Here is a 26,079-nt window from a genome sequence, read left to right as displayed (position 1 = left end):
TCCCTGGGGCCCATGCGCAGTACCCCAGGGACACACGGGACAACTGGACGCAGGGACATCTTGGAGATTATTATATAGGATAATAATAATAATAATAATAATAATAATAATAATAAATTATTAATTGTTATATTATAAATTATAATATAATAATTATAACTCATAATATACTGTATTAATAATTATAAATTATTAATTTATTATTATTAATAAAGTGATAAATCATCAAACATTAACATCTTCCATAAACCCTAAACAGGGCTGCCTTCAGATGTTTAAAATGTGCTGCACATTCCCTGCTCCCCAAAGCCTTGGGGCCTCCAGTCGCCGCTGAACTACAACTCCCAACAGCCTTGGCAAGCAGAAGGGGCGGAATCATGGAATTGCAGAGTTGGAAGGGGCACCCAAGGGGCATCTAGTCCAACCCTCTGCAACACAGCATCGCTGCTAAACGATGACGGGAGGTGTAATGTGGCACACCCGCAAACAGCGGGGAAGCAAGATCACCTCCGCCCTATGCTCAGGTTGTATATGTGTGTAAATAAAACCATATATCCTAAAGACATCACCGTCTTGGCTGACCTTCCAAGGAAACTGAACCTTGGGCCTGGAACCCCGGGGGTCTCTCAGCTCTCAGAGATCGGGGTGGGAAGTAAAAGCAGCAAGAGAAACAGAGGCACATTTCACAGATGTTTTAATGAAACCTCCACCCCACCAAGGAAAGGCCCTGCTCTCAAGTGACCGATCGTCTCCCTGCGATAAATGCACTTGAGGCATAATGAAGGGGTTATGTCAGAACGAGCAGGAGTGGATCTGCCCTTTGGAAGAAGGCCTGTCCTCTCCGTGGGTCTGAAATGAGCACGTTGTTAAGATTTCTTTCCAATCCTTAGAAATTTAACGCTCGATGGGCACCGAAGAATCTGTTCCAAGGTTCGGGAGAAACCTTGCTTCTTTCCGGAAGGGGGTCTCCGCGGGGTCGGCGATGAGAGGATCCGGGCAAAGTTTGGAGCCTTTTAGAAACTAGGAGCGTCAGGTCATGAGCTAACTCCAAACTTCTGCTGGATGCGGAAAGGATGCAAGAGGCGAGTTTTAAAAAGAAACTTTTAACAGCCTTGCCGTCTTTCCCAGCTTGGTTCCCCACTAAATGCTTTGGACTACAACTCCCATCATGCTGCGCTGGCTGGGGGGCTGATGGGAGTTGTAGTCCAAAATACCTCGGAGGGCACCAGGTTGCTGAAGGCTGTGCTACACTGGATGTAGCCCAGCCATAATGGATCACAACACATTCGACCACCACCTTATTTTCGCAGTTGCAGAGAAACGGCCAATAAAAGGTTACCCAGCCCCTGGTGAGTAGGGTTGCCAGACTCAATAGAGGACAGGACTTCTGTGCCTTTAATTGCCCTGCTCTCTTTTGAGTCTGGAAACCTTAAAGAGAAACCAGCAGATACAAGATCTCAAAGCAGCTGTTTTATTACAGAAAAATTTCAGAAACAGACTGGAAAGAGAAGTTGCTGAATTGCAACTCATTAGCAAGCTTAAAACTATGGAGCCACCTGGAATGAACAGAGACATAGGATTCTTATCTCATTATACATGATCTAGCTTTCCTTAGCACCTCAGCCCTTGGTCCCCCGCCCCAAGACCAATTGAACAGTCGTTAACAGTCATCAACAGGTTTACCACTCCTATCAGCCCATCACCCATTCCCATCACCCCCACCCCCACCCTCTGAATATACATAAGGGTCTAGTTACTTCTGTTTCAGTGTATCTGATGAAGTGTGCATGCACACGAAAGCTCATACCAAAATAAAAAACTTAGTTGGTCTTTAAGGTGCTACTGAAGGAATTTTTTTATTTTGTTTCGACTCAGACCAACACGGCTACCTACCTGTAACTAAAGGGTCTGCTGGTTTCTCTTTAAGGTTTCCAGACTCAAAAGAGAGCAGGGCAATTAAAGGCACAGAAGTCCTGTCCTCTATCGAGTCTGGCAACCCTACTGGTGAGCTATATTCAATATGGTTGGTCACATGTGGTGCCCCGGTGCCTGCTCTGAGATGGCTCTCCCCTCCATACTTCAGATAAGTTCAGGGATATGTGGACAAGCTCACCAGGAAATGAGCTCACATCTCACACGTCAGCCAGGAAACTTATTTTGACCTGTTCTGACCACCCAGCCAAGAACACTGAGCAATACCATATCCGTTCTGCATCAGGCACACAGGGAAACCCCTGAGGTCCCATCAGGTCCCAACACCAGGAAGGCCATGCCCATCCCCTCCTCATACAACGCTTTCCCTTTGCGCCAACCACGAATGATCGCCCTCCAGATGTGTGGGAATGCAACTCCCATTAACTGGCCCAGCTCAACACACCTGGAAGCTGATGGGAGTTGTAGTCCAAATCTTCCGGACGACGCCCAGGCTGGTTAATGTTGTGACTACTATTTGGGAGCCCTTACGCAAAGGACATGCGGTTGACCTAAGTCTGGGGTGGCGAAACTTGCAAAAAAGCAGCAGCTCAGTCCATGTTGTTGCCCTTTACCAAGACTTGGCACAGCATCAGCTCAGCAGATCCCGCAGCAAGATCCCACTCTCGCGAACCACAAACGCAAAGGAGAAGATTACAGTTGAGCAGGACAGACAGACAGACAGACAGACAGACGGACACACATGCATACAAACAGACACACACGCACACTCTTTGTCCTGGCCCACAAGAAAGGCAAGTTTTGGCAACGATCCCCCCCGAGCCAAGGTGGTCCCTATCGCGCCTCCACCTTCAGAACAGGTGCCGGCCCTTGTGCTGAGCCCTTCCTGTGCACCTGCTGGTGCTTGGCCAGGTGGTGCTTTTGGACGAAGCGCTTCCCGCACTCGGCGCAGGGGTAGGGCTTCTCCCCCGTGTGGTAGCGCTGGTGCCTGACCAGGTTGGGTTTCTGGCTGAAGCGCTTCCCGCACTCGCCACACTGGTAAGGCCTCTCGCCGGTGTGGATCCGGCGGTGAATGGTGAGCGCCGACCACGACACGAAGCCTTTCCCACACTCGTTGCAGATGTACTGCTTCTGCTCCGGGGCGGGGGGCTTGGGGAGCTCGGGCTTCCAGAAGACCCCCTTCTTCGTCTGCGAGAGAGCCAGCGGCCGAGTCCCCGGCTCCACGATCAGGACCGGCTGCCCGACTTCGCCCTGCGGGCCAGAGACCTCAGCAGGGCGGAAAAGGCCCTGCCCGCCGGCCACCAGCGATTCCACCACCGCCTCCAAGCTCTCTGGGTGTCCCAGAGCAAAGCGCCCCCTGCTCCCCTCCACCAGGGCCTCAGGTGCCGTGTGGCCGGCCCTCTGGTGCCCCGTGAGGCTCCCCTTGGTGGGGAAGGTCTGCCCACAGGCTTGGCACCGAAAGCCCTTCTCCGCCGCGTGGGTCCGCTGGTGTTTGAGCAGGTGCTGCTTCTGGGTGAAGCCTTTTCCGCACTCGGCGCAGGCGTGCGGCCTCTCGCCGCTGTGGTAGCGGAGGTGGCGCAGGAGGTTGGGCTTCTGGGTGAAGCTCTTCCCGCACTGGGCACACGGAAAGGGCTTCTCGCCCGTGTGGATGCGCTGGTGGATGCTGAGCGACGACCACCAGGTGAAGCCTTTGCCGCACTCGCTGCAGATGAACTTCTTCACCCCCCGCCGCCGCCCCTTGGGTCGCGCCGCCGCCCAGCTCAGGCCGGCCCGCGCCTCCTCCCGCTGCCTTGCCACTGTCTCCCGGTAGGCCTCCTTCAGCTCCTGGAAAACCAGCCGGCGCTGGCGGGCGTGGACCCGGCGGTGGAGACCCAGCACGGCTTTGTTGCTGAAGCTCCGCTGGCACTCGGGGCAGGCGTGGGGGCTCGGCCGCACCCGAAAGTGGCTCCGCTGGTGCTTGGCGAGGTGCTGCTTCTGGCGGAAGCGGCGCTCGCACTTGGCGCACTGGAAGGGCCGCTCCCCGGTGTGGTTGCGCAGGTGGCACAACAGGTGGGGCCTCTGGCTGAAGCACCTCCCGCACGCCTGGCACCCAAAGGGCTTCTCGCTGGTGTGGGTGCGCTTGTGGGTGTTCAGCGACGACCGCCAGGCAAAGCCCTCCTCAACTCGGACGACGTTGCGCAGCTCTTCACCCACCAAGTCTTCCCTTCCTGCGCCATTGGTGCGCAAGCCCCTGCTTCCTCCGGAGATGGGGTCGTCGTCTTCTTCCTCCTCCTCCTCCGCTGGGGGCATCTTCTGGTTCCTCCCTGCCAGTCTGTGCCATCGAGGGAAACTCCTTCTCCGGCCAGCGCACTGGAAAGGGGCGCCTTTCGCTGCCCGCTTCCTGTCGGTGTTTCCGTTTGGCTTCTTGGCCTCTTCTTCTGGACAACTTCCCTCTTCGGTATATCTGGTCGTGCGGAGGACTTCTGGAGGACAAAAGGGAAATAACAGAGCCAGAGGTTGGCGGTTGTCGTTTCGAAGGAATAAAAATGCTACTTCACACATGGCAAACCGAGTTGATGGACTATGCTGAAATGGCAAAGTTAACTGGAAAACTCAGGAACCAAGTGGACAAGAACTTTAAAAAATGAATGGGAAAAGATTATAATTTACTTAATTGTAAGCTCATACCAACGACAAACTTAGTTGGTCTCTAAGGTGCTACTGGAAGGAATTTTTTTTATTTTGTTTTGGCCCCTCAAAAATGCTCAACAACTTTTGTATCCAGATTAAAGCTCCCCAATATTCAGTCAGTCAATCACCGCTCGATCGCAAGATGAAACCACAAAGCAATTTGCAGAAAGGAGGTTTAGAATCAGCATAAATGTGGCAACGCGATAACTGTTTCTTGTGCTTGATTTTACATTTGACCTTGCCTGAGCTAAACTGCTTCATTCTTTCCTTCGACTTGAAATCTACAAATCTAATTTATCTAGCCTTGGTCACGGAGGAGGAGGAGGAGGCCCACAGACCCCAAACAACTTACACTGGAACCCCCCCCCCCAAAAAAAAAGTCCACCTGCAATTTGAATTCCATGGGCCTTTATATAATTTCGGCCAAGTCAAGATATTACTTTGCAATGGGAAGGTGATACAACAATCCCCTGCCGTTCTGACATCAAGTTGCAGGAATTTCATTCAGGGGAGTGTTTTTTTCTCCAGAGGCTACTGTGATTTATTAGAGATGCCCCCCCCCATATTAGATGTTGCAGTAATCTAGGCTGGAGGTTACTAACACAGGGACCTCCGCGGTCGGGTTGCCTCTGTTCAGGGTTGTCATGGTTGGGGAACCAGACAGAGCTGGTAAAAGTTACTCCTAGTCACAGAGGATACATAACAACAACAACAACAACAACAACAGCAACAACAACAGCAACAGCAACAACAACTTATTACTTATACCCCGCCCATCTGGTTGGGTTTCCCCAGCCACTCTGGGCAGCTTCCAACAAAATATTAAAAGTACAATAAAACATCAATCCTTAAAAACTTCCCTAAACAGGGCTGCCTTCAGATGTCTTCTAAAAGTCAGAGTTCATTATTTCCTTGACATCTGGTGGGAGGGCATTCCACAGGGTGGGTGCCACCACCGAGAAGGCTCCCTGCCTGGTTCCCTGTAAATTCACTTCTTGCAACGAGGGAACCGCCAGAAGGCCCTCGGAGCTGGACTTCAGCGTCCGGGCTGAACAATGGGGGTGGAGATGCTTCTTTGGGTATACTGGACCGAGGCCGTTTAGGGCTTTAAAGGTCAGCACCAACACTTTGAATTGTGGTCGGAAACATACTGGGAGTCAATGTAGATCTTTCAAGACCGGTGTTATGTGGTCTCGGCGGCCGCTCCCAGTCACCAGTCTGGCTGCCACATTCTGGATTAGTTGTAGTTTCCAGGTCACTTTCAAAGGTAGCCCCACATAGAGCGCATTGCAGTAGTCCAAGTGGGAGATAACCAGAGCATGCACCACCCTGGGGAGACAATGCACAGACAGGGAGGGTCTCATCCTGCGTACCAGGTGGAGCTGATAGACAGCTGCCCTGGATACAGAACTGACCTGGGCCTCCATGGACAGCTGTGAGTCCAAAATGACTCCCAGGCTGCGCACCTGGTCCTTCAGGGGCACAGTTACCCCATTCAGGACCAGGAAGTCCCCACACCCTCCCGTGCCCTGTCCCCCCCAAACAGTACTTGGGTTTCTAGAGACAGAGGTCTCCCAGGAGAACCCCCAAGCTCTGCACTTGCTCCTTCAGAGGGAGCGTGACCCCAATTAAAATGGGTAACTCATGGGAGCTCCCCACATCTCGGAGGACACCACAAACCTGAGCTGACGTCCCAGGATGCTTCGTTTTCTCCAGAATCTCTCTTCCGCAGGAGGCCACCAACCTCTCTCCTCTCCTCCATCCTTCCCAGCTCTGGGAAGCCTGGAAAACGCAGGAACAGCCATTAATTTGGGAGGAAGAGGCACCCCACCGTCTCTTGCGCAGTCGGGGGAAGCAATCGCAGAACATCATAAGCCAAGGAGGATTTCAAGGGAGAGCAGCCAGCAACCGTCCTCCCCCAGGAGGCAGGAGGTCCAGGACGCTGGGCTTTGAAATCTAGAACGCCACAAAGAACCAACCAGAATGGCAAAGTACGATGAGGAAGAGGGCGTTGAATATGGGCCTGTTCATTGGACAGACCACATCAGCTCTCATAACAAATTGTTTCCCGTGAACTTGTCCAATCCTCTTTTAAAGCTATCCCAGTTGGTGGCCACCATTGCCTCCTGTGGCAGGGAGTTCCGCAGTTTAACTCTGCACTGCATTAAGAAATCCTTTCTTTAATCTGTTCTGAATCTCTTCTGAAGAGAAGGTTAAGGGGTGATATGATAGCCATGTTGAAATATATAAAAGGATGTCATATAGAGGAGAGAGAAAGGTTGTTTTCTGCTGCTCCAGGGAAGTGGCCACGGAGCAATGGATTCAAACTACAAGAAAGAAGATTCCACCTAAACATTAGGAAGAACTTCCTGACAGTAAGAGCTGTTCGGCAGTGGAATTTGCTGCCAAGGAGTGTGGTGGAGTCTCCTTCTTTGGAGGTCTTTAAGCAGAGGCTTGGCAGGCATATGTCAAGAATGCTTTGATGGTGTTTCCTGCTCGGCAGGGGGTTGGACTGGATGGCCATTGTGGTCTCTTCCAACTCTACGATTCTATGAATCTTCCAACATTCAGCTCCATTCTATGTCCACGAGTTCTAGTGTTATGAGAGAGGGAGAACAACTTTTCTCTCTTTTTTAGTTTTTTATTTATACTTTTCAAATGTATACATTTCATTAGTTTTACAATCAATTTGACATTTCAAAAATTGACTTCCTTCCCCCTCTTTTTTCTCTATCCCCTTTCTCCTTGCCAGGAGTAATTTTACAAACTTCTAGTATGTCGACTCTTACTCACCTTTTCCCTAAACTCAAACCAAACACCGCACCCTTTCCTCATCGGAGAGTCGCTCCATCCCCTCTATCTACTGTATCTATTTGCCCTTTCCCAACTCTATAACATCATTTTTGAGGCGAGGCAACCAGAACCGTTACCCAGGGCTCCCAATGCAGCCACACCATAGATATGTTTAACAGCATTATGAAATGGGCAGTTTTACTTTCAATTCCTTTCCTTGCAATCCTAATGTGAAAAGTCAACAGGAGTCTCTCGATTACCCAAAGATTGAATACATTGCCTGATTTCAACACCCCAGTAATGGTAGAATAAGATATGGAAAATTGCATTACATGAAAAACTGACCTGGTGGTATACAAAGGAAACCTCTTTTGTCTCTGTTTGGTGGGATTTTATTGAAGGAAGGAAGGAAGGAAGGAAGGAAGGAAGGAAGGAAGGAAAATGCATTTTCTCTTCCACAAATCTCTCAAGAAATTTGGAACAAGTAACATCAAATTGGTTGAATTTCTTTTCTTGATGTAATATAGAGCCCTTTTCTTCTTGGTGCTCTTTATGTCTCTAAAGATCGCTTTTTAAGTTTTGTGTTTTTATGTTAGGTGTGCCCCACATCTTGTTCTCTGACATTTCCCCTTACCTGCCTGCATCTCATCGCAATTATCCAGATAACCAGCTTTATAATTTTGTCTTGTGAATGTAACATCCCATGATGGCCCTGGCTTGGTTTTCATGTGTTTATCCCATAAAGTTCTATTTTGTTACTTGGGTTACATTGATAAATTATTATTATTATTATTATTAAAAAATTAAAGGTACAGCAAGCACCTCTGGCCAGGAATCATAGTTGGAGAGACCCTTTATGGATCTTAGTGCACAATGCTGGCACAACGACAGCCATTTCTGTGTCTCTGCACCCTCCACCTCTGCAAGTGACCAAGGCAGCAAGATAAACTAAAATAAAATCTGGCCAGCTGTCAAGCACAACAGGTGCACGTCCCCCCACCATGGAGAAAGCTCCACCTGTTCGAGTCCCCCTTGCTCTGCAGCTGTCTGATGTCACATCACCTCTGTTTAGGGAGGGGGAACGGCAACCCCCGTGAGGTACCTCTATGACCACAGGCAAAATATGCATCATATAATCATAGAGTTGGAAGGGACCCCGAGGGTCCTCTAGTCCAACCCCCTGCAAGGCAGGAATCTCAGCTAAAGCATCCATGCCAGACGGCCGTCCAACCTCTCTGCTTAAAGACCTCCAGGGAGAGTCCACCACCTTCCAAGGGAGACCGTTCCACGGTTGAACAGCTCTGCCTGTCAGAAAGCTTTTCGGTAAGTTTAGTTTCAATCTCCTTTCTTGTAACCTGAAGCCACGGGTTCGAGTCCTACCCTCTGGAGCAGGAGAAAAGAAGCTTGCTCCATTTTCCATGCCACAGCCCTTCAGATATTGGAAGGTGGCTCTCGTCTCTCCTCTCTGCCTCCTCTTCCAAGATAAACATGCCCAGCTCCTTCAAACGTTTCTCTTAAGTCATCTCTTCTGCACACCTTCCAGCTTGTCCAAATCTCTTGGCTGTCAACTTTCGGATTTGAAAATAAGGGATCAGCAGCAGTCTAACCTGTCCCGGGGACAGTCTATGGCACGCATCCCCAAACTGCGGCCCTCCAGATGTTTTGGCCTACAACTCCTATGATCCCTAGCTAACAGGACCAGTGGTCAGGGATGATGGGAATTGTAGTCCAAAACATCTGGAGGGCCGAAGTTTGGGGGTGCCTGGTCTACGGTATATCTAACAATCCAGGATAGCAGCGGGAAACAGCGCTGGAATAAGGGAATTTCCAGCAAAAAAAGGGAAGGTTGACAGCTATGCAAATCATCCTTAGAACTGTGGTGCCGAGAACTAGACACAGGACTCCAGGTGGGGCTGGCCAAGGCAGAAGAGAGCAGGGATGTGACTTTTCTTAATCTGGACACAAGACTTCATTCCCATATAGACTCCTGCTCCTTGTGGGGCAGCCAAAAGGAGCGAAACTTTTTTTCTCCACCCCTGTGGAGAAGAAACAAAGGGAAGCAATGGCTTGACCAGCTGAATTTACAGCTGTCAGAGCAACTGAAGACCTGGGCCAGAAAAGTTGACAGTGCTAGGAAGAGGAGACCTCCACCGTTTCCCAGCTCTAAGAACAATCTGCTGGGGGGGGGCTTTTTTCTTTGGGGTAGATACACAGCATCCCGCATGAAGCTCTGGCGCTGCTGCCAGCCAGTGCAGACAATACTGAGCTCGGCGGAGGAATGATACGGCTCTGCATAAGGCTGCTTCCTATATTCTTATTAGGGAAGGGGTGTGGGTTGGTGGTAGCAATTGCTTAGCATGCAGAAGGTCCTGAGTTCGAATCCCCAATAGAATGTCCAGGTTGGGGTGGGTGTGTGAAGACTCCCCTGCCTGAAATGCTGCCGGTCGGAGGAGACGGCCCTGAGCTAGGTGGACCCATACGGTCTGACTCGGGAGGCTGCCAGCTGGGCACGACCTCCTCCTCCTCCTGCACAGGCAGGCAGCCCACACTCACCGCTGCCAGGTGAAGCCCGGAGAGGGTGCCCCTCCTGGATCTGGCAGCTGCTGCGAATCTGCAAATGCCAAAACCAAAGGAAATTGCCGGAGGACCCAGGAGCCCAAGGCCGAGACTAAGCACCCGCTTGGCTCGGCTGCGCGCCTGGGCAGGGCAGGCTCCCTCCATGCAGCCAGCAAAAGGCTCCGGGGGCTTTCTGCTTGGATTCCCCCCAACAGATCCCGAGATCCTGCTGGGATCCGGTGGATCTGCAGCGCTAAGCATGCCAAATCCCCCCAAGTGCTCCTACCTGGTGATTTTGGCTCTGCAAGCCAATCCCCACCTTCTGCAACCAGCTGGCTCCTCTGTTTGCACTGGCCAAAGAGAATGCAATGCCACCTTAAGCAGCTCCGGTGCAATGATTGGCCGCGGCGCCTGCCAATCTCATCCCCGGGGCGGGGCGGGACCGCGGTGGAAAGACTTCGCGCAGACGGCAGAAGCGAGAGCAGGAGAGAAAGGACGCCGGCGCGCAGGGAGCACGGGGAGGCGCCTGCGATTGGCTGCGTCGCACAGCCGAACCGGCGCCATTGGAGAAAGGGAGAGCCAATAGGAAGGTGGCTGGTGCACCTCGCTCCTCCCCCTCCTCCGCAGGTCAAGGCTTAACCCCTGAGCGTCCAGCGGAAAGTGAAACAGAATACTGTACAGTTGAAGGAGCAGAATCGCGAAAAGGAGTACGACCTATACTGTATATATATTGTTTTAAGGTGATGGATTGTTTCCTCTGTTGCGTTGTTCCCCGCGGATTGTTGTTTTTGAAATAACTATTTAAAATAGAATTGTGAAGTTGGCACCCCCAAGGGTCATCTAGTCTGACCCGCTGCAATGCTGGAATCACAACTAAGGAATCCCTGACAGGCGCCCCCCAACCTCTGTTTAGAAACCCCCAAATTGCTGTCTGCATGCCTCCATGCTTGAACCTTGGGGCTCCAGGTGTTGTGGGACTGAAATCCCCCATCGTCCCCAGCCAGCATGACCAATGGTCAGAGCAATGGGAGTTTTACTCCAACCACATCTGGGGACTCAAGGCTGGAGAGCAATTGTGTCTGCACTGGCCGGCAGCAGCTCTCCAGGGTTCGGGCAGGACTCTTTCCCAGGGATTGGACCTGGGACCTTCTGCCTTGCAAACAGATGCTCTCTGCCCTCAACTATGGCCCTTCTTGCCTCTGCCATGAACTCAAACTCACAAGGCCTTGGGAGAGGTCACCTTTTCTCAGCTTGCAGCTCCCATCTGCCAAGAGGGCATTTTTGCATTCTCGTTTTGCATTTTCTTGATGTGAACTGTCCGGGGATCTTCAGATGAAGGGCAGTATACAAATCAAATAATTAACTTAATGACGACGGTGGTAATAATTATGTCTGGATGGACCACCTGCAAGTAGTCCGGGCCGATTTCTGTTGAAGAAATGCAGGCTGCCCCTGAAATACACAACATCGGTGCTAAGTATTCTCACGATCAGCATTCTTCAGCAGGAAGGCAACTGTGGGCTTTGTAAGAACGCTGGCATTAATGCGAAGGATATTTATCGTACAGTGGTACCTTGGTTGTCAAACGCCTTGGCATCCAAACAACTTGGAACCCAAACACTGCAAACCCGGAAGTAAGTGTTCCAGTTTGTGAACTTTTTTTGGAAGCCGAACATGCTCCTTTTTGAGTGTTATGCTTTCGATTTGAGTGTTACGCTGAGGTCTGTTTGATTTTGCTATTTATATTGCAGTTTTGTTTTTGTGACTGTGTGAAACCCAGTTCAACTACTGATTGATTGTGTGGCTGCAGTACATTGTTTATTGCTTTCATTTTATGAATCAACTAGCTGGCCCTGCCACGCGTTGCTGTGGCCTGGTCTGTGAAATGGGCCCCCAGAGTCCCCCTTCAAATCCCCCTGCAGGCCCTACTGTGGCTTAGTCTGTGAAATGGGCCCTCAGGGGGGATTTGTGATTGTGAGAGGATAAGGATAGGAGGATGGTGAGAGGATTATGAGGATGATTGAGGGAGTGTGAGAGGGAAAGGATGGATATATGTGAGTGGTGGATCTTGTGGTGGAGGCGGGGTTTGTGGGTGTGGTGTAGATTTCACAGGAAGGGAGGGGGTGTACTGTGGGAGGAAATCCACTTGAGGGCGCTGTTTTACTTTGTTGAAAAACAGGTTTGTACCTGCGCAGGTATGAGATGTGAGGCAACCGAGGTTCTGCAAACACTCAGGAAGTGGCATGGATCGTTGTGTCCAAATTTCAGGGGGATCGGTCAAGCGGCTACCGAGAAAAGTGGAGCCCACACTTTCACCATTTTTACATTTTTTTATATATAGATGGTCTCTTTAAAGAGCAAATATCATGTTAAACTGCTGTTTTAGGGGTTGTTTTTAAAATAAGGTTACCAGACGAACCCGTTTCCTGGGGACAGTCCCCGGATTTACCAATCAGTCCCCTGGCAAAATCCATTGAAGTTGAAAAGTCTCCCCAGATTCATTGAAAAAAAAAATCTTATTTTAAAAGTCTGGAACGGATTAATCTGTTTCACATTACTTTCTATGGGAAAGCGTGCCTTGGTTTTGGAATGCTTTGGTTTAGGAACGGATTTCTGGAACGGACTAAGTTTGAGAACCAAGGTACCACTGTATTGGGAAGAAGGCTGCCTGCACATAGACTTTTAGCGCCACCGTACAGATAAACGTGACCCACGGGAGTGATCCAGATTATTGGGAATCTGTATGCAAAATGCTGTGTAAGCCGGAAGCTCACATCCCCTCATTGCTGTATTTCCTCCTGTTAAAACATTTGACCATGCTGGAAGGAGCTGATGGGAATTGCAGTCCATTGCACCTGCAAGTCCCCCGTCCCCCCGAGGTGACTTTAATTCAACTGGTTTTGGGGGGGAAGCGAGAGGCCAAGTGGCCACAGTCGACAGAAAAAAGAAAACAATGCCCGACCTGAAGAATATGGAGCAGATGATTCAGCAGGGGAAACACAGCCCAGAATAAGTAAGGAGGTAGTACAAGAATACTTGGCTAGTTTAGATGTATTCAAGTCTCCAGGGCCAGATGAACTACATCCAAGAGTATTAAAAGAACTGGCAGAGGTGATTTCAGAACCACTGGCAATAATCTTTGAGAATTCCTGGAGAACAGGCGAAGTTCCAGCAGACTGGAGGAGGGCAAATGTTGTCCCTATTTTCAAAAAGGGGAAAAGAGAGGACCCAAACAATTACCGCCCAGTCAGCTTGACATCAATACTGTACCAGGAAAGATTCTAGAGCAGATCATTGAGCAAACTGTCTGTGAGCACCTAGAAAGGAACACTGTGATCAGTAAAAGTCAGCATGGGTTTCTAAAAAATAAGTCATGTCAGACTAATCTGATCTGATCTCATTTTTTGACAGAATTACAAGCCTAGTAGATGAAGCGAATGCTGTGGACTGGCTGACTGACCGAACCCAAAGGGTGCTTGCTCATCAATGGCTCCTTCTCATCCTGGAGAGAAGTGACTAGTGGGGTGCCACAGGGTTTTGTCTTCCCAGTTTTCTTTATCAATGACTTAGATGATGGACTTGAGGGCATCCTGAGCAAGTTTGCAGATGACACCAAATTGGGAGGGGTGGCTAACACCCCAGAGGACAGAATCACACTTCAAAATGACCTTAACAGATTAGACAACTGGGCCAAAACAAACAAGATGAATTTTAACAAGGAGAAATGTAAAGTACTACACTTGGGCAAAAAAAAAATATGAAAGGCACAAATACAGGATGGGAGACACCTGGCTTGAGAGCAGTACATGTGAAAAGGATCTAGGAGTCTTGGTAGACCACAAACTTGACATGAGTCAGCAGTGTGAATTTGCTACCAAGGAGTGTGGTGGAGTCTCCTTCTTTGGAGGTCTTTAAGCAGAGGCTTGACAGGCATATGTCAAGAATGCTTTGATGGTGTTTCCTGCTTGGCAGGGGGTTGGACTGGATGGCCCTTGTGGTCTCTTCCAGCTCTATGATTCTATGATTCTATGACACACTGCAAGGAGCTGTGTTTTTAAAATTAACATCTACCGCTTTATTTGTTTTAAAAGAGTATACAATAGGAAACCGGTTGAAAATGAAATTGGCTTGTGTCTAAAACAGGGCATCTAGAAAGGGCAGTGTTATTACCTTGCATTATTTTCTTAAAGTTAGCATGAGGAGTTTAGGATGTGGTCTCCTTGTCCACAAGTCTTCACACGCACACACAAACGGCCCAATCCCATAGCCGGCCCTGGTTATAAATAACGCCAAATTAAGCAAATAGATGCAGAGAAGCTTCCCCCCCCCCTTGCTCCGCTTGCATGCGGTGCTGCAGAAGCCGAAGGTGAAAAGTTGAAGGAGGCTTTGAGGACAGAGGTAGGAGAACAGGACTTGGAAGGCAGGCGAGAGACACAGGTCACCATGCAAGGCCGGCCGGCAGCTCCTCCTCGCCGTGGATTTTGAACCTCGTGGAGAGACGACTCGCACATCTTCGGATCGTGTCTCGCCAGCAATGAGGACTAGCCACCTGCTTATTTTCTATTTTTAAAAAATTAAGCTGCAATCCTAAAAGGGGAAAAAAACAAACCAAAAGAAATCTTGCCTGCTTCTGCGGGGAATTTCCCCCAAAGTCACGACAAGACAGGCCTGCTTCTAATTATTTTAAAAATCTATCATGCTGTGTCAGTTGTGGGTGAGAATCCTTTTTCTTGCTCTCTCGCTCTCTGTCCACAGGCACATCCCTGCCCCAAATTCTGCCAAGGCCCATTCACTGAAACCGTCCGTCTGCAAAGAAGCAGCAAAGGTCCAGAGCTTTTATTTTATTTTTAGAGCTAAAGCTGGCTTCTGTTGGCTGCAGGGCTTCTGCGGTCCCTCGACTCTCGTAGTTCATCTGCGGAACTCCCTCCCACAGGAGACGGCGATGGTCACCAACCTAGATGGCTTTAAAAGGGGATTAGACAATTTCTTGGAGGAGGAGAGAGCTGGGGACGGCTTCTAGCCAGGGTGGCTCCACTGCTGGAGCCCTCGGCAGCCCCCTTCTCCTCCGTGAATCTGTCCCCAAGCATTTGGTGGCCGTCGCTGCCAGAAACTGCAGGAGGGGAGAGGGCTTATTGTGGAGGTCTATTATGACAGTGGAACCTCCATGCCCAGGGGCAGTCTACCTCTGCATAACCAGATCATGGCGGACAACAATTGGAGAAAATTGCTGCCCCGTTCCTGCTTGCTGGGCTAGATGGGCCATTGGCCTGATCCAGTAGGCTCTTCTTATCTTCTAATTTTCCTAATTCTTCTGCTCTCGATCTCAGTCTGCTCGCTGCCCCTGCTGAAGACACAAAGCAAAGGAAGCGCCCCCGCCCACCCAATTCGGACTCAGCCCACGGGACCACAGAGCCGAGCGCTGCCCCTCCCCCAAGGGTATGATCCATTTCAGTGGAGATATCGGGGACTGAGGCTGCAAATCCTGTGCCCCACCTCTGAGCTGTGGACCCCTGTTTCCTTTTAAGCCACACGCTCCATGCTCCGTCAAAAAGAAGAGTGTGTTGCCAAACACGTGCAGAGTGAATTTTCTTGGCAGCCTCTCCAGGACAGCAGGAAAATACTCCCGGGAGGCCGGAGGCATGGCGACTCTCTTTCCGGAAACGGGAGTCTGGGGTCCCTCCTGCCTTGTTTGATTTCTCAGGACGGGGCGAAGTTTGCCAAAGCAAAATTCTGAGGTTAAGGCAGGGCGGGGGCAGCGAGAGGAGAGGACCTCTTTCGGGTGGGAAATCTGCAGACTCCCCAAGGGACGGGAGGGCACCGCAGCCTTTGCCCAGTTCACGCGGCCGCAGGGAAACGTTTTTGTGCCATAGACCTGCAGCGTCGGAAGGGACACCCCAGAGGTCATCCAGCCAAACCCCGCTGCAATTCAGGAACCACACCAAATGGAAACATGGGTGCAGTGTAGAACCGTAGCGTCGGAAGGGACACTCCAGAAGTCATCCAGCCCAACCCCGCTGCGACGCAGGAACGGCACCAAACGATTCCCAGGCAGGCAGGGAGGGCGGAGGGCCAAGAGGCAGAGGCCACCCCAGCTATGGAGGAGCAGGCCTCCGAGGCCTAGTTTGGGGGCGGCGGCGGCGGCTGGATCTGCCTCACCACGTACCCCTGTCGGAGGCTGACACCCGTCTCTCCGGGGGCAGCCACATTCCTGTGGCTCCTCTGGTGGGCGCGCATGTTGGAGCCCTGGCTGAAGACCCTGGGGCAGAGCGGGCAGGCGTAGGGCTTCTCCCCCGTGTGCAGGCGCTCGTGCGACACCAGGTTGGACTTTTGGGAGAAGCGCTTGGGGCAGCGGCTGCAGGCGTAGGGCTTCTCCCCCGTGTGGATGCGGATGTGTGCCACCAGGTAGGGCTTGCAGCGGAACTGTTTGGCGCACACAGGGCACACGAAGGGGCGCTCGGCTGCCGGGGGAGGCGGCGGCAGGAGGCCGGGCAGCGGCGGCAGAGGAGTGTCGCCCTGAGCGCAGGCCAGGCGGGCATCGGTCGGCACCGGGGGCGGCGGCGGCAGCGGCATGGGCCGCCGGAAGGCGTCCAGCCCAAGGGGGTCAGCCGCGGCGCGCGGGTTCTGGAAGGCGTCTCCGCCGTCGAAGGCATCCAGCGGGTGGCTGGGCGGCAGCGGCTCCCTCGTGTGGATCTTCTGGTGGGAGATGAGGTTGGGCTTGTGGCGGAAGCTCTTGCCGCACTGGGCGCACACGTAGGGCTTCTCCCCGGTGTGGATGTGCTGGTGCGACGCCAAGTAGGCCTTGCTGCCGAAGGATTTGCCGCACTCCTGGCACTGGTAGCGGCGCTCGCCCGTGTGCACCTGCCGGTGCGCCAGCAGGTTGGGCTTGTGGCGGAAGCTCTTGCCGCACTGGGCGCAGGCGTAAGGGCGGTCGCCCGACAGCTGCGCCAGGGCGCCCGCTTTGGGCACGGAGCCGGCGATGCCCTCGGCCGCCATGTGCGCCATCTGGTGTGTCACCAGCTCCTCCCAGCCGTGGAAGCTCCAGCCGCACTGGTCGCAGATGAACTCTCCGTTGCCGGGCAGGCCGGGCGCCTGGTGGCCGGGCAAGGGCTGGGGGCCGTAGCCCAGTGACCAGGGGTTGAAGCCGTGCGTCAGAGGAGACTGCTGGTGCAGAGCCATCTCCGGCCAGAAGGGCAGGGTGCCCTCGCCCTGGCTGCAAGGGAAAGGGCTGGGGCTGGCACCCGGCTGGCCTTCCTGGGGGACGGCGAGCTCCGGCGCCTGGGGGGCCCTTCCCGCGCTCTGGGGGCCCGGCCGGGGCCACTTGCGGACGTGCAGGCGCCGGTGGGCGGTCAGTGCCAGGCGGCCCAGGAAACGGCGTTGGCACTTGGGGCACTTGAAAGGCTTCTCCCGCTTGGGGGTCGTCTTCGGCCGGTCTGCAGGGGCCCGGCCGGCCCCTGAGGGCCCCCGAGCGGCCTGCGACGCCCCTCTCTTGGGGCCCTTCTTGGCGGGCCGAGGGCAGGGGGTCTTTGCCGAGTCTGCAGCAGGTTCCACGGAGGCCACTGGGGTGTCGGGCGGCTTTTGGGGCTGCGTCTCAATCACGTCAGCTGCAGGAAGGAAACAGAAGAGAGGGGAAATGTGGGCTTTCATCTGGCCACCTCCGAGGGGGACACTTAACATCGTTCCATTTCCTGGTCTTTTCTAAAAGCAGAAGGCAGGTCCCTATTTTCCAGGGATAGTCCTGGATTTCTGATTTGATCCCGGAATGTCCCGCTTTGCCTTAGGACGTCCCTATTTTCACTGAAGAAATGTTGGAAGGGATGGAGTTATTACCAGACCTTTAGACGGCATCTCAAGGCAGCCCTGTTTAGGGAAGCTTTTAATGTTTGATTTCTGTATTTTAATGTTTTGTTGGAAGCCACCCAGAGTGGCTGGGGGAACCCGGCCAGATGGGCGGGGTATAAATAATGAATTATTATTATTATTATTATTATTATTATTATTATTATTATTATTATTATCCCACCCGCAAGCCAAGGAGATAAGGAAGTATACAGCTTTTAGAAGACATTTTAAGGTACCCCTGTACAGGGAAGTTTTTAAATGTTTAATGTTTCACTATGTTTTTATATGTGTTGGAAGCCGCCCAGAGCGGTAATAACACTGCGCAACTCAGCCAGATGGGCGGGGTACAAATAATGAAATTGTTGTTGTTGTTGAGCAGGACATCCTTATGTTGAGAAGGAATGTTGGAGGGGAGCTCTTTACCTGGATCAGGCCCAAAGGGACCCATGCCCTGGAAGCCACAGGCATGGGTGTAGCTAGGATTTTTGTTATAATAATAATAATAATAATAATAATTTATAATAATAATAATTTATTATCTATACCCCGCCCAGCTGGCTGGGTTTCCCCAGCCACTCTGGGCGGCTCCCAACAGAATGAAAAGCACAATAAAACCTCAAACATTAAAACTTTCCCTAAACAGGGCTGCCTTCAGATATCTTCTAAAAGTTAGACATCTGACGGGAGGGCGTTCCACAGAGCAGACAAGCCTCAGCCTGGTTGGGGGGGGGAGCAGAAGCTCAGTTTGCTATGTATTTTTATTGATTTTTATTGATTGGGGGGGCTACGCCCAGGGGGAGCAGTGCAGCAATAAAACTGCCAGCACATTTGCAAAGCTAAGCAGGCTCTGGTCTGGTTTCAAATTGGATGGGGTTCCTTGTGCTGAGATGGCTGCTTTGCAGGACTAGAGAGCCATCAGTCTCTCTTCCAAATCGACAGTTCTATTATTCTATGAGATGCTCAAGACAGATAAAAGAAAGCCCTTCCTCACACAGCGCAGCGTTAATCTGCGGAACTCGCTGCCACAGGATGCAGGGATGGTTGGCTTTAAAAGCGGATGAGACAAATTCATGGAGGACAATAAAGCCATCGATGGCTCTTAGCCAGGATGCTTTCTGTTCTGCCTCCACATCTGGGGGAGAGCGGCTCCTGAGTTCCAATCCTGCTGGTTCCCCCGCAGGCATCTGGTTGGGCACTGCGAGAACAGGAGACTGGACTAGGTGGGCCATTGGCCTGATCCTGCAGGCTCCTCTTATGTTCTTAAACTCACAAACCGGGCCTGAGAGGAAAAGCAAGACACTCCCCCCCCCCACTTGTGAATCGCAGCCGCCGTTATTCAGGAAGCAATATTTGGCCACTGGGGCTACTAGGAGACATTGATCGCCCTCTCCCCCATGAATTCACCCCACCCTCTTTTAAAACCACCCAAGGGAGTGCCGTCACTACATCTTGTGGGGAGTGAATTTCACATTTTAGCTATGCACTGAAAGTAGGAAAACAAAGTCCTTTCTTTTGCCCTGAGTCTTGCAACGTTCAGCTTCCGCTGCCGTCCCAAGTATAGCTACTACTGCAGATAACTCTTCTCTGTCCCCTTTATTCATGCTGTGCATAAGTTTACACATCTCTCTCAGGTCCTTGGCCTTCTTAGAATTCTTAGTGCTGTGGAGTTGGAAGGGACCCCGAGGGTCATCTAGTCCAACCCCCTGGAATGCAAGAATCTTTTTGCCCAGCGTGGGGCTCGAACCCACGATCCTGAGATTAAGAGTCTCGTGCTCTTACCTGGGGAGTCGGCGTTTACCGCAGAGGGTGGGGGGTCTGTAGCAGGGTGGGGCGCCTCTCCCCGTGCCAGCCGGGAGAGCAGTTCAGGGATAGAGAGCAGGCATTCTGCAAAGGACAGTAGCAAGAGGCAGGGGGTTAGTTGGGGGGGTAGAACAACACAAAAGAGCCCCCCCCCCGGGGTCCAACATCCTGTTTCCACAATGGCCAAACAGATACCCAAGAGCAGGACCTGAGGGCAGCAATGTTCTCCCAACTGTTGTTCCCCATTATCTAGTTATTCAGAGGTAGACTGCTCCTGGATAGGGAGGTTCTGCTATTGTAATAGACCTACTGGTCAGAAGAGCCCTAATGGTTCAGCCGACTATGAAGGCAGAGCACAGCCGTCCTGGCTGGTAGCCCTCCATCGCCCTCTCTTTACCCCTCTTCTGTTGCGTTTTCCTCACCTTTTCTCTAAACTAGAAAGTCAGGCCCATTGGCCCATCTAGCACAGTACTGTCTGCACTGGCTTGCAGCAGCTCCTCTGGGCTTTCAGGCAAGGAGCCTTCCCAGCCCTAACTGGGGAGGGGATGGAAGCTGGGGCCTTCTGAGCTGCAGCCCTTCCTACTGAAACCAGCAAGGTTCTAGTCCTCATGTCTCTGAATCCCTGACCCTAGGCCACCCAACCTCTGCTTACAAACCCCCAACGAAGGAGAGCCTGCCGCCCATCCCTGGGAGCCTGTTCCCCGGTCGAACAGCTCTTTCTGTCCGGACGTCATAGAATTGGAAGGGACCCCCAGGGGTCATCTAGTCCAACCCCCCCTTTGCAAAGCAGGAATCGCCACGTCTAAGGTCGGTAGTTGGCGCCCACCCAGTCACAGTATACACGTCGACTTTACCCAGCGAGGAGACCAGCTCGTAATTCTCTGCCATTACGTCTTGGTATAGCTCCTTCTGCCATTCTGCCAGCTGTGCCCACTCCTCGCGCGAGAAATAGACCGCCACGTCCTCAAAGGCCACGGGCACCTGCAACGAGGAGAAGCCCCCTCTCTCAGCACCGCAGGATCCGTCCCTGTTTCGGGAAGACCGCCGGAGGGGCTGCCACCAACCCTGGCCAGCCGAATCCCATCCTGGAGGAAGGACCACGCATTCCGGGGGCCGCAGAGGCCACCGATTGTGGCCCCTTCTCGCCCAAGGACAGCCTGCCCGTGAACCGGGTTTCCTAGCCCTGCCTGGGGACGGAGTCTGGGATGTTCTGCATGCAGGGCAACTGTCCTGCCACAGAGCACGGAGACAGGCCCTTGGGGCATCATCTAAGCTTGGCGCTGCCTCGGGGCTCTCTCTCTGTCCCCCTCTCTTTTATTCCTGGGGTTTTGGGCAAGGGGGTGGGCATTTCCAGTCCTACCTGGCGATGCCATCGGGGAGTGAGCCTTCTGCATAGAAAGCGCAGCTCTGCCACAGAGCCCGGTCCCCGTCACCGCGACAGGTGTGTGGCACTCAAGTGGCCCGCCGGGACCGCCTCGACCTTGTGAACAAACAAAAGGTTCTGTGGTCGTTGCAGGGAGGGGGGACACCTGTCACTCACAGGGCCATGGCGAGGAGACGGGGGGGGGGGGGCTTCAGAAGCCTTTCCCAATATTTCTCTGCTTTTTTCCCAGCTGATCCGCCCCCGTGGGAGCCCTTTCTCAGACGATCAACAATAATATTCAAGCCGAACCGGCACTGGGCTTTGGGGAATTAACTCTGACCTTTTTGGGGGGAGGGAGAGGGGGCTAGTTTCTGATATTTGGGGGGTGGGGGAAAAATATGCCAGGGGGACCCCTCCACCTCTTTTTTTCCAGCTGCCCTGGCCTGCCTGCAGGTTAGGGCACCGTCAAGCACCCGATTCCTTTGAAGATGGTGGCATGGCTGGGTGGGTTGCCTTTACCCAGAAATGAAACCCGTGGTTTGGATGGGAGTAAGAAATTAAGGGGGGGGGTCTCCCCTTCTGAAGGGCCCCCTGGGGTCTCATTTCATCCCAACGCCCCTCGCTGCTGCTGCTGCTTCTAACGCAGATCCATCCATCACCCCTTGAGTTTGACGGGGAGATCGGGGTCCCATAGGGGCTGCCTTTGCACCCCTCTGCGGAGCCCCTTAAATCTGGGGCAGAGCCGCGCAGGTGGGGTGGGGTGGGGGTCATTTTAAGCTCTGCTGCTGCTGTTGCTGCCAAAACGCATTGAGACGGGCACTGCCCGGGGGGGCGGTTTCCTCCGTATGAAAAGCAGGAAGTCTGGGGTGGGGGTAAGGTGGGGGGTTCCCCCCCTTGCGTGCCTTTTAAGAAACCCCAAAGCAGCATTGAATAGCTGCGGGTGGGGTGGGGGTGGGGGGCTGGCAGCGGCTCAAGAGGCTGTAATTTGATCTTCTCCCCGCAGGAGGAGACGGATCCGGATTCTGCACCCCAACCCCAACCCCTGAGCCCCTTTTTGCAGGAGGGGGGGTGGGTGGGAGAGAGAGATCAGGCTGCCAGTCGGAAGAAAACAGGATGCTGGAGGTCTCTCTCTCTCTCTCTCTGCAGGGCCTACCTGAGCCAGGCTCCCTCCGGCCATCCTCCAGAGCTCCCTTTGCAGCAAGCAGCCGGGGTGGCAGGGGCAGGAGAGGGGGCAGCTTCTCCCCCTCCAAACCCCCCACCCCACCCAGCTGTCAGAGGCCGCGATCCGCCCTCCCTGGGCCGCAGGAGAGGCCAGCTGTTGTGCTCTCCTCGCCCTGGTCTCGCTCTCCTTCCTCCTCCTCCTCCTCCTCCTCCTCCTCTGCCCTCCGCCTGTCAGCTTTGCCGGCTGCTCTTTTGTTAGCCTTTGAAGATTTACGCTCCGGCGCTGCACCCTGGGAAGTGTAGTTCCTCCGCAAGCAGGAGAGGGCAGACTCTGCTGCTGCTGCTGCGAAATCCCAGGGATGGTTGGTGAGCGTGGCTCAGCTGTCTCCCCAGAGGCCCGCCTGCGCGCCTGGTGCGCAGGGAAAACCTCCTGCGCCTCGCCTTCTTCGACTTGCTCAGCTCAGCCAGAGAAATCTCGCAGCCTTTGCTGTTCTTGCAGACGACTTCGCATCAAGAACTTATAGGAGGCGCCTCCTGGATCAGGCCAGCAACGGCCCATATCTGGTCCAGCATAGATCTGCCCAGAGTTGGAAATCCGCAAGCAGGATTCGAACACAAGGGCAGCGCTCTCCTTCTGGGGTTTCGTGCAGAAGGATCGCTTCTGAACAAAATGAAAAATTTCCTCCCAGTAGCACCTTAGAGGCCAACGAAGTTTGTCATTGGTGTGAGCCTTTCGTGTGTATGCACACTTCTTCGGACACACTGAAACTAGAACTCGGACTGTGGAGTCACAGCACAGCCATCCTGGCTAGAAACCATCTACAGTCCGCTCCTCTTCCATGAATTTCAGACCCTCCAAGGGTCCCTTTTTTACAGGGACAGCCCCGGAATTACAGAAGCCGCCCCAGTTTCTGATTTGATCTCAGAATGTCCCATTTTCCCTTAGGGCGTCCCTATTTTCATCAGAGAAATGTTGGAGGGTAATAATAATAATAATAATAATAATAATAATAATAATAATAATAATAATAATAATTTATTTCTACCCTGCCCATCTGGCTGGGTTTCCCCAGCCACTCTGGGGGGCTTCGAACAAAAGATTAAAAATACATTAAAACACCAGACATTGAAAACTTCCCTAAACAGGCCTGCCTTCAGATGTCTTCTAAAAGTCAAATAGTTGTTTATTTCCTTGACATCTGATGGGAGGGCGTTCCACAAGGCGGGCACCACTACTGAGAAGGCCCTCTGCCTGGTTCCCTGTAACCTCACTTCTCGCAGGGAGGGAACCAGCAGAAGACTCAGAGCTGGACCTGAGTGTATGGAGCTTTCTGACCCCCAAGCCGAGGAAATAAGTAACTACAGTATAAAACTATACAACCTTTGGAAGACATCTGGCAGCCCTGGATAGGGAAGTTTTATATATATATATATATATATATATATATATATATATATATATATATATATATATATATATATATATAATGTTTTATTATGTTTTTATATACGTATGTTGGAAGCTGGGGTAACCTAGAGAGGCTGGCACAACCCAGTTGGATATGCAGGCTTTAAATAAATTGCTGCTATTGTTATTAAATAGGACACCCCTATTGTGGGTTAAACTGAGCCTAGAGCTTGCTGATCAGAAGGTCGGCGGTTCGAATCCCCTTGACGGTGTGAGCTCCCATTGTTCGGTCCCAGCTCCTGCCAACCTAGCAGCTCGAAAGCACGTCAAAGTGCAAGTAGATAAATAGGTACCGCTCCAAGCGGGAAGGTAAACAGTGTTTCCGTGTGCTGCTCTGGTTTGCCAGAAGCGGCTTTGTCATGCTGGCCCGACCCAGAAGCTGTACGCTGTACGCCGGCTCCCTCGGCCAATAACGCGAGATGAGCGCTGCAACCCCAGAGTTGGTCACAACTGGACCTAATGGTCAGGAGTCCCATTACCTTTATTGTCAAAAGACACCTGCTTCTTGGGAAAAAAGCAATGACAAACCTAGACAGCATGTTAAAAAGCAGAAACATCTCATTGCCGACAAAGGGCCATATAGTTAAAGCTATGGTTTTCCCAGTAGTGATGTATGGAAGTGAGAGCTGGACCATCAAGAAGGCTGATCGTCGAAGGATTTGAAAGTTTTTAATTTTTTTTAAGAAAACCTGTAAACAGCGTTTCCTTGTGCTCTGGTTTCCGTCACGGTGTCCTGTTGCGCCAGAAGTCCCTTGGCCTGAAAGCGAAATGAGCACTGCAACCCGAGTTGCCTTTGACTCGACTTAACCATCCAGGAGTCCTTTACCTTACTGCCTACTAGTTAAACTGTGGAACTCCCTCCCACAAGAGACAGTGAGGCCAACCGAGATGGCTTAAAAAAATCAGAGAAATTCAGGGAGGAGAAGGCTTTCGATGGTTCCTAGCCACAATGGCTATGCGCTGCCTCCACAGTCTGAGTCAGCAATGCTTTTGAATCCCAACTGCAGGAAACCCCAGGAAGGGGGGGGGGAGTTGCTCTTGTGCTCAAATCCTGCTTGTGGCATCCGTTGGCCACTGTGAGGCCAGGAAAATGGAAAATGGTGGATTAGATGGGTATTTGGCCTTATCCAGCAAAGTTCAAATCCCACATAAGAAGCCATAAATCACCAGGCCATAAATGCAGAGTGAAGCTGCCCCATGTAGCAGCGAGCATCAGGGGAAGCGTTGAAACGAGTCTTATTCACTTTATGAAACAGGTCGCTACACACATTGAGATACAGGAAGCGTTCAAGAGCTTCCCTGATTCCCACGCAGAGATTAAATCTCAGTGGGGGGGAAGGAAACGCAACTTTCCTCTCGGTGGGCGGCCACTGAATGCTCCATCAGCCAACGCTGCAGCAACACCCCTCTCCAAAATGTAATCCGGGGAACCACCTTGGAAGGAGCAGATCCAAAGGAAAATCTTGGTCCTGGGATTCCGAGCTCATCCACCCAGATTCCTGGACTTCATCTCATGACATTTTCTTCCCAAGATGGGGCAGCTGCCTACGTCCATTAAGACCCCATTCCCTGCCTAGGTAGAATGTCCCATCTTCTTTCCAGGAGAGAGGCAATGTTGCCTAGTGGTTTGGGGGGGCAGGCCAGGACCCGGGAGAGGCAGGGGTTCAAATCCCCAGTTGGGGATGAAGGTCGCGGAGTGTGGACTCGGGCCGTTCACCAACTCCCAGCCTAACTTACCTTGCAAGGTTTGTTGTTAAGGGGATTCAAGGAGGAGGTGGAGAACCACGAATAACAACAACAACAACAACAACAACAACAACAACAACAACAACAACATTATTTATGCCCTGCCCATCTGGCTGAGTTTTCCCAGCCACTCTGGGCACAAAATATTAAAATACAATGGTCTGCTAAACATTAAAAGCTTCCCTAAACAGGGCTGCCTTCAGATGTCTTCTAAATAATAATAATACGCATACACCACTTTGAGCTTCTTAGAGAAAAAGGTGGGGTGTAAATGCAGTAAAATATTTCCTGGGAGCCCCTCATCTCCTATCGGAGCATTTGTGGTGTGCAGGTTACCCAGGCAGTGCCATAATTTGAGGGAAGTTGCACCTTGGTATTCCTCAAAGCTCTTGGAGAACGGACCAACCTAGCCTAAAAGTAAGTGCCATCTTATTTTTATGTTATAAAGGTAAAGGGACCCCTGACCATTAGGTCCAGTCGCAGACGACTCTGGGGTTGCACACTCATCTCGCTCTATAGGCCGAGGGAGCCAGCGTTTGTCCGCAGACAGCTTCCGGGTCATGTGGCCAGCATGACAAAGCCGCTTCTGGCGAACCAGAGCAGCACACGGAAACGCCGTTTACCTTCCCGCTGTACTTTGACATGCTTTCAAACTGCTAGGTTGGCAGGAGCAGGGACTGAACAACAGGAGCTCACCCAGTTGCGGGGATTCAAACCGCCAACCTTCTGATCAGCAAGCTCTAGGCTCTGG

General features: G+C 52.1%; 2 protein-coding genes across 3 annotated transcripts; both read right to left on the bottom strand.

Annotated features, from left to right (window-relative positions):
* Positions 1 to 1,705: 1,705 nt before the first annotated feature.
* Positions 1,706 to 10,405, bottom strand: ZNF775 (zinc finger protein 775). Its single transcript, XM_035130209.2, has 3 exons — positions 10,238 to 10,405; positions 6,283 to 6,384; positions 1,706 to 4,394 (listed from the first exon to the last, which is right to left on the bottom strand). The coding sequence occupies exons 2-3, from the start codon at positions 6,362 to 6,364 to the stop codon at positions 2,767 to 2,769; spliced, it is 1,710 nt and encodes a 569-aa protein (XP_034986100.1). The 5' UTR covers positions 6,365 to 6,384; positions 10,238 to 10,405; the 3' UTR covers positions 1,706 to 2,766.
* A 1,238-nt stretch (positions 10,406 to 11,643) lies between these two features.
* Positions 11,644 to 22,318, bottom strand: LOC118092049 (replication initiator 1). Of its 2 annotated transcripts, XM_060280507.1 has the most exons (5): positions 22,107 to 22,318; positions 20,951 to 21,070; positions 20,445 to 20,571; positions 19,570 to 19,674; positions 11,644 to 17,552 (listed from the first exon to the last, which is right to left on the bottom strand). In XM_060280507.1, exons 3-5 carry the CDS (start codon positions 20,476 to 20,478, stop codon positions 16,069 to 16,071), a joined length of 1,623 nt encoding a protein of 540 aa, XP_060136490.1. In that variant the 5' UTR covers positions 20,479 to 20,571; positions 20,951 to 21,070; positions 22,107 to 22,318; the 3' UTR covers positions 11,644 to 16,068. The 2 variants fall into 2 exon arrangements, with proteins under 2 accessions (XP_060136490.1, XP_034985671.1); XM_035129780.2 differs by lacking the exon at positions 20,951 to 21,070.
* Positions 22,319 to 26,079: the final 3,761 nt, after the last annotated feature.

The sequence above is a fragment of the Zootoca vivipara genome, chromosome 12 (genome assembly GCF_963506605.1).
Source record: "Zootoca vivipara chromosome 12, rZooViv1.1, whole genome shotgun sequence".
NCBI lineage: Eukaryota > Metazoa > Chordata > Lepidosauria > Squamata > Lacertidae > Zootoca > Zootoca vivipara.
This window is presented reverse-complemented; position numbering and strand designations above follow the sequence as displayed.

Bases quoted from the DNA above. Each gene is read 5' to 3' on its own strand.
- ZNF775 (XM_035130209.2), bottom strand. From the start codon at position 6,364: ATGGAGGAGAGGAGAGAGGTTGGTGGCCTCCTGCGGAAGAGAGATTCT. The intron at 4,395-6,282 runs GTTTGTGGTGTC...TTTGTCCTCCAG, and splicing joins ATCCTGGGACGTCAGCTCAG to AAGTCCTCCGCACGACCAGA.
- LOC118092049 (XM_035129780.2), bottom strand. From the start codon at position 22,130: ATGGCCGGAGGGAGCCTGGCTCAG. The intron at 19,675-20,444 runs GTAAAGTCGACG...TGTCCTTTGCAG, and splicing joins CGAGCTGGTCTCCTCGCTGG to AATGCCTGCTCTCTATCCCT. The intron at 17,553-19,569 runs GTAAGAGCACGA...TCCTTCCTGCAG, and splicing joins GGTAAACGCCGACTCCCCAG to CTGACGTGATTGAGACGCAG.